Source organism: Pelophylax lessonae, assembly GCF_965119305.1.
Source record: "Pelophylax lessonae genome assembly, chromosome: 2".
In the NCBI taxonomy this organism is placed as follows: Eukaryota; Metazoa; Chordata; class Amphibia; order Anura; family Ranidae; genus Pelophylax; species Pelophylax lessonae.
This window is the reverse complement of record NC_138769.1, coordinates 543,878,831-543,887,046: the sequence shown is the minus strand read 5'-3', so window position 1 is coordinate 543,887,046 and position 8,216 is coordinate 543,878,831. Positions and strand designations below refer to the sequence as shown.

General features: G+C 41.2%; 1 protein-coding gene across 1 annotated transcript in view; it reads right to left on the bottom strand.

Moving 5' to 3' along the window:
• Positions 1–621: 621 nt before the first annotated feature.
• SERP2 (stress associated endoplasmic reticulum protein family member 2) overlaps positions 622–8,216 on the bottom strand; it is a 51,128-nt gene continuing 43,533 nt past the window's right edge. Inside the window, exon 3 of the mRNA XM_082248568.1 lies at positions 622–991. Within this exon, the coding sequence (XP_082104694.1) occupies positions 951–991 (41 nt within the window). The 3' untranslated portion in view covers positions 622–950. The remainder of the gene's footprint in view (positions 992–8,216) is intronic.

Below are 8,216 nucleotides of genomic sequence, written 5' to 3'. Positions count from 1 at the left end.
ATGGCAGAAGTAGGCCCTCATTCTAGCAGCAAGCATGTCTTCTCTGTCCACCCAGACCAGCAGTACAGGCTCGGGTGCAGCACAGTGTCCTCTCATAGACTACACGTGTTTACAATGGGCAAAGGTCCTCCCTATTATGGTCCCCCTGTGAGACTCAGCCTGTTGTAGCCCGGGCATTTTTGACCTCTATTACCTTGCTCAGCTTCCAGGTCCTGGGACTGAGCCAAGGTGGCCCACTTTCATGCCCAAACAGAGTGGACCTGAACCCGCCCGAACCTAGCCATTGCAGGATCTCACCCTCAATTTATTTCCACTCACCAAATGCGAGGTGATTGTAAATTTTGAGGGCTGACAGATATTTGCTGACTTTCTAGGAAGTTAGCAGAACTACTTTTGGTGGAGCAGGGTTGAAGACATGACAAAGCAGCTGTGCTTGGAATGGGAAGCTATAGGTATCATCACCTTTCAGGAATTCATTGTTCATTTATAGTATGATATAGCAGTATATAATGTTGGATTATTTCTGCTTCCATTCAGTAGTAGAATCAGGTAAAGGAAACAGACATGAATACATTTTCTTTATTTAAAAGAAAATACCTACAACAACATTAATGTTTTCCATGTAACATTCAGACCAAACAACTTTTCTTTCGCACAATAGCATCCATGTCTTGTAAACAGATTAAAAAAAAAATATATATAAATAATAAAACCGAGTCAATCAATGTGGTTCAGCTGATGTATATAGAAAAGAAACAAGTCCTTCCTTGGAGCAGAACTTGAAGTGTTAATGCACCAAGGTTAAAATCATGAGCTTCCATCTTTTCTTCAAGGTAAACTCTGTAGGCACAAAATAATTAATGGGTTCTCGAGGTTTCTACCGATTCACAGCTGTGGCTTTGTCCATTATGACTGCTGACGTAAGGCAAGTGTCCAGGCCCTTCTTATTCTCACATGCCCATCCTGATGCTCTGGATAATTTGAAAAATTGCTGAAACAGAAAGGGTAAATTCCAGTCAGCGCTCTTACAAGACACCTAATTTCCCATCAAGATAAATTCAAAAGGCCTGTTCCTAAAATACAAAAAGCGAAGCAGTTTTAGCTTTAAAATGTTTATTACACACTGCAAAGTAGGGCGCTTTGTGGTAAGTTAAGCATGTGCTTCATTAAGGGGTAATTCCACCTTTACACGCAAAAAACTACCAATAAATTCCCAACTCCTCCAGTTCCTGCTGCACTTATCTGCTCTGCCAGGAATCATCTGCTGGTGGATCATCCACACTCCATTAGCTTCAGTGGACTGCAAGGGAGACATCAAGGGTGTAACAGACCCTTGATGTCTTAATACATAGAATCTGTCACAGTACATATGTTATCACACCAGGGACCTATTGGTCTTGATAGCAACAAAGTTAAAATGGTATTAAATCTAAAACCAAAAATGTAATGAATGCAGCTACCACATTACCACTTCTAAGGATTAGTAAGCTGCTAAATATTATACATATATCTACGGTATATAAATAGAAATATCTATCTATCTATCTATCTATCTATCTATCTATCTATCTATATTTATGAGGCTAAACATTGCATTTTTAATGGATTTTCTTGGCACGATCACATGACACAATGTCGTAAAATTGTATTTTTTTATTTCAAAAATGTTGAAAAGATTATATTGAAAAATACATATACACAAAACATTTTTTAAAAGACTGTAATGCAACAACCATCCTGGCTACCAAGAGGGGAATACTTCGCCCCAGTGTGAGGACTGACATCTTTATTGCATGGAGAAATAGACGCTCTACCATCTTCTACCAGTGTAGGACGTCTCTAGCCTGGTCTCCCCAGGGGGTAGCAGTTTGTCCCAGTGCAAGGACTACAAGCCCTGCTCGATTGTGAAAGGGGTAAAGATTTCCCTTTCTAATGACAAACAAAGCAAGCTGCCATATATGATCAATAAACAACAAACGTGCAGCGCTATACAGGTGATAAATAAAAATAATCATTCAAGTAGAAAATGAATAGAAATAATGAAAGTCCATATGTAAGAGTCCCAGGTGAAAACTATGAAGATTTCCAAGGTAGGTGTATGCAATCAGAATGGACACCAAATCCCAACAGAGGAAGAAATGCGAATATGCGCTCACCGGAAAAGGTGAACCCAAAATATCATACGACAAATGGGTCAGATGGGCTCATACAGTAACAGATGGATCTTCCACTAGATGCTGAAGTTCCAGTTGTTCAAGTTTACAATCACCGGATGAGTGTAGCAAGATGGAAATAAACTCATTCCCCAAGTGACATGTACCTTTGAGAAAATCATATGTGATGAAATGCGTCAGTTTTTGCCTCAGACAGCTAGGACCATGCCAAAGACTGCCTGCTTTGTTTGTCTTGTACATGCTGCCTAAGTTCCTGGTTGTTTGTAAGTGTACCCCTTTTTGTTTTTTAATACATTTTAAAGCGGTTTCACACTACGTTTGCTCTGTTTTGGATTATTCCTTACATGTCACTTGGGAATGAGTTTATTTCCATCTTGCTACACTCATCTGGTGATTGCAAACTTGAACAACTGGAACTTCAGCATCTAGTGGAAGATCCATCTGTTACTGTATGAGCCCATCTGACCCATTTGTCGTATGATATTTTGGGTTAACCCTTTCCGGTGAGCGCATATTAGCATTTCTTCCTCTGTCGGTGTTGGGATTTGGTGTCCATTCTGATTGCATACACCTACCTTGGAAATCTTCATACTTTTCACCTGGGACTCTTACATATGGACTTTCATTATTTCTATTCAATTTCTTCTTGAATGATTATTTTTATTTATCACCTATATAGCGCTGCATGTTTGTTTTTTATTGATCAGTTTATTTCAACTTATGTCAGTTGAGAGTGTAAGCTGCTTTGTTTGTTTTTGGGTTAGCGCAGTACATCACATTTCCTATTTTTGCCATATATGATCCCTGGAGAAAACTAGGACGATAGAGGACGTTGTACATATATATAATAAATAAACGGAGAAACACAGACCTACGGACTTGTGCTCAGTCTTCACATCCCGCTTCTATATATATATATATATATATATATATATATATATATATATATACAGTGGGTACGGAAAGTATTCAGACCCCCTTACATTTTTCACTCTTTGTTATATTGCAGCCTTTTGCTAAAATCATTTAGGTTCATTCTTCTTCCTCATGAATGTACACATAGCACTCCATACTGACAGAAAAACACAGAATTGTTGACATTGTTGCAGATTTATTAAAAAAGAAAAACTGAAATATCACATGGTCCTAAGTATTCAGACCCTTTGCTCAGTATTTAGTAGAAGCCCCCTTTTGATCTAATACAGCCAGGAGTCTTTTTGGGAAAGATGCAACAAGTCTTTCACACCTGGATTTGGGGATCCTCTGCCATTCCTCCTTGCAGATCCTCTCCAGTTCTGTTAGGTTGGATGGTAAACGTTGGTGGACAGCCATTTTTAGGTCTCTCCAGAGATGCTCAATTGGGTTTAAGTCAGGGCTCTGGCTGGGCCATTCAAGAACAGTCACGGAGTTGTTGTGAAGCCACTCCTTCGTTATTTTAGCTGTGTGCTTAGGGTCATTGTCTTGTTGGAAGGTAAACCTTCGGCCCAGTCTGAGGTCCAGAGCACTCTGGAGAAGGTTTTTGTCCAGGATATCCCTGTACTTGGCCGCATTCATCTTTCAGTCGATTGCAACCAGTCGTCCTGTCCCTGCAGCTGAAAAACACCCCCACAGCATAATGCTGCCACCACCATGCTTCACTGTTGGGACAGGTGATGAGCAGTGCCTGGTTTTCTCCACACATACCGCTTAGAATAAAGGCCAAAAAGTTCTATTTTGGTCTCATCAGACCAGAGAATCTTATTTCTCACCATCTTGGAGTCCGTCAGGTGTTTTTTAGCAAACTCCATGCGGGCTTTCATGTGTCTTACACTGAGGAGAGGCTTCCGTCGGGCCACTCTGCCATAAAGCCCCGACTGGTGGAGGGCTGCAGTGATGGTTGACTTTCTACAACTTTCTCCCATCTCCTGACTGCATCTCTGGAGCTCAGCCACAGTGATCTTTGGGTTCTTCTTTACCTCTCTCACCAAGGCTCTTCTCCCCCGATAGCTCAGTTTGGCCGGACGGCCAGCTCTAGGAAGGGTTCTGGTCGTCCCAAACGTCTTCCATTTGAGGATTATGGAGGCCACTGTGCTCTTAGGAACCTTAAGTGCAGCAGAAATCTTTTTGTAACCTTGGCCAGATCTGTGCCTTGCCACAATTCTGTCTCTGAGCTCTTCAGGCAGTTCCTTTGACCTCATGATTCTCATTTGCTCTGACATGCATTGTGATCTGGAAGGTCTTATATAGACAGGTGTGTGGGTTCCTAATCAAGTCCAATCAGTATAATCAAACACAGCTGGACTCAAATGAAGGTGTAGAACCATCTCAAGGATGATCAGAAGAAATGGAAAGCACCCGAGTTAAATATATGAGTGTCACAGCAAAGGGTCTGAATACTTAGGACCATGTGATATTTCAGTTTTTCTTTTTTAATAAATCTGCAACAATGTCAACAATTCTGTGTTTTTCCGTCAATATGGGGAGCTGTGTGTACATTCATGAGGAAGAAGAATGAACTTAAATGATTTTAGCAAATGGCTGCAATATAACAAAGAGTGAAAAATTTAAAGGGGTCTGAATACTTTCCGTACCCACTGTATATATATATATATATATATATATATATATATATATATATACACACAAACATACTATAGATATAACATACTTGCCCTCACACTGAACCTTGGCTTGAAGATCAAGTTTATCTTAAATATCCCCCCACCATATGGTTCGGACTGTGGACATATGTTGATCCGTTGCTGTAGCTGAATTTTTTGATGTTTATGGATTATCCACTATATTTTGCAACAAATATTTTGATTTTTGATTTCTTGATTAGTTTACATTAACGATACTCTCCGGAAGAAGCACCGTAGCACGAAACATGTAGAGAACGTTATCGTATGGCAGTGAACCCACCGCCACCGTTGGAAATACACCATCAAACCTATTTTTATCATACTATTCTCTATTGAGAACATATGGTTTTTTGGTTTTATTCTATATTCTATAAGTGTGGTATGGCGGGATTCACTTTTGATGGTTGTTGCATTACAGTCTTTTAAAAAATGTTTTGTGTATGTATATATATATATATATATATATATATATATATATACAGTGGGTACGGAAAGTATTCAGACCCCCTTAAATTTTTCACTCTTTGTTATATTGCAGCCATTTGCTAAAATCATTTAAGTTCATTCTTCTTCCTCATGAATGTACACACAGCTCCCCATATTGACGGAAAAATACAGAATTGTTGACATTGTTGCAGATTTATTAAAAAGGAAAAACTGAAATATCACATGGTCCTAAGTATTCAGACCCTTTGCTGTGACACTCATTTCTTCTGATCATCCTTGAGATGGTTCTACACCTTCATTTGAGTCCAGCTGTGTTTGATTATAATGATTGCACTTGATTAGGAAAGCCACACACCTGTCTATATAAGACCTTCCAGATCACAATGCATGTCAGAGCAAATGAGAATCATGAGGTCAAAAGGAACTGCCTGAAGAGCTCAGAGACAGAATTGTGGCAAGGCACAGATCTGGCCAAGGTTACAAAAAGATTTCTGCTGCACTTAAGGTTCCTAAGAGCACAGTGGCCTCCATAATCCTCAAATGGAAGGCGTTTGGGACGACCAGAACCCTTCCTAGAGCTGGCCATCCGGCCAAACTGAGCTATCGGGGGAGAAGAGCCTTGGTGAGAGAGGTAAAGAAGAACCCAAAGATCACTGTGGCTGAGCTCCAGAGATGCAGTCAGGAGATGGGAGAAAGTTGTAGAAAGTCAACCATCACTGCAGCTCTCCACCAGTCGGGGCTTTATGGCAGAGTGGCCCGACGGAAGCCTCTCCTCAGTGTAAGACACATGAAAGCCCGCATGGAGTTTGCTAAAAAAACACCTGAAGGACTCCAAGATGGTGAGAAATAAGATTCTCTGGTCTGATGAGACCAAAATAGAACTTTTTGGCCTTAATTCTAAGTGGTATGTGTGGAGAAAACCAGGCACTGCTCATCACCTGTCCAATACAGTCCAAACAGTGAAGCATGGTGGTGGCAGCATCATGCTGTGGGGGTGTTTTTCAGCTGCAGGGACAGGACGACTGGTTGCAATCGAGGGAAAGATGAATGCGGCCAAGTACAGGGATATCCTGGACAAAAACCTTCTCCAGAGTGCTCTGGACCTCAGACTGGGCCGAAGGTTTACCTTCCAACAAGACAATGACCCTAAGCACACAGCTAAAATAACGAAGGAGTGGCTTCACAACAACTCCGTGACTGTTCTTGAATGGCCCAGCCAGAGCCCTGACTTAAACCCAATTGAGCATCTCTGGAGAGACCTAAAAATGGCTATCCACCAACGTTTACCATCCAACCTGACAGAACCAAAGAGGATCTGCAAGGAGGAATGGCAGAGGATCCCCAAATCCAGGTGTGAAAGACTTGTTGCATCTTTCCCAAAAAGACTCCTGGCTGTATTAGATCAAAAGGGGGCTTCTACTAAATACTGAGCAAAGGGTCTGAATACTTAGGACCATGTGATATTTCAGTTTTTCTTTTTTAATAAATCTGCAACAATGTCAACAATTCTGTGTTTTTCTGTCAGTATGGGGTGCTATGTGTACATTCATGAGGAAGAAGAATGAACTTAAATGATTTTAGCAAATGGCTGCAATATAACAAAGAGTGAAAAATTTAAGGGGGTCTGAATACTTTCCGTACCCACTGTATATATATATATATATATATATATATATATATATATATATATATATATATATACACACATATACATATACACACTCTAATATTTTGCTGGCTTTGATTACGGCACGCATTTGCTGTGGCATTGTTTCGATAAGCTTCTACAATGTCACAAGATGTATTTCCGTCCAGTGTTGCAAAAATCGGACCACTGCGCAAAGCCTTCTCCAGCACATCCCAAAGATTCTCAATGGGATTAAGTTCTGGACTCTGTGGTGGCCAATCCATGTGTGAAAATGATGTCTCATGCTCCCTGAACCACTCTTTCACAATTTGAGCCCGATGAATCCTGGCATTGTCATCTTGGTATATATCCGTGCCATCAGGGAAGGAAAAATCCATTGATAGAATACCCTGGTCATTCAGTATATTCAGGTAGTCAGCTGACCTCATTCTTTGGGCCCATGCAGTAACTATCCAATAAGATACAGGGAGTGCAGAAATGAGTATTTTGACCACATCATCCTCTTTATGCATGTTGTCTTACTCCAAGCTGTATAGGCTCGAAAGCCTACTACCAATTAAGCATATTAGGTGATGTGCATCTCTGTAATGAGAAGGGGTGTGGTCTAATGACATCAACACCCTATATCAGGTGTGCATAATTATTAGGCAACTTCCTTTCCTTGGGCAAAATGGGTCAAAAGAAGGACTTGACAGGCTCAGAAAAGTCAAAAATAGTGAGATATCTTGCAGAGGGATGCAGCACTCTTAAAATTGCAAAGCTTCTGAAGCGTGATCATCGAACAATCAAGCATTTCATTCAAAATAGTCAACAGGGTCGCAAGAAGCGTGTGGAAAAACCAAGGCGCAAAATAACAGCCCATGAACTGAGAAAAGTCAAGCGTGCAGCTGCCAAGATGCCACTTGCCACCAGTTTGGCCATATTTCAGAGCTGCAACATCACTGGAGTGCCCAAAAGCACAAGGTGTGCAATACTCAGAGACGTGGCCAAGGTAAGAAAGGCTGAAAGACGACCACCACTGAACAAGACACACAAGCTGAAACGTCAAGACTGGGCCAAGAAATATCTCAAGACTGATTTTTCAAAGGTTTTATGGACTGATGAAATGAGAGTGAGTCTTGATGGGCCAGATGGATGGGCCCGTGGCTGGATTCGTAAAGGGCAGAGAGCTCCAGTCCGACTCAGACGCCAGCAAGGTGGAGGTGGAATACTGGTTTGGGCTGGTATCATCAAAGATGAGCTTGTGGGGCCTTTTCGGGTTGAGGATGGAGTCAAGCTCAGCTCCCAGTCCTACTGCCAGTTTCTGGAAGACACCTTCTTCAAGCA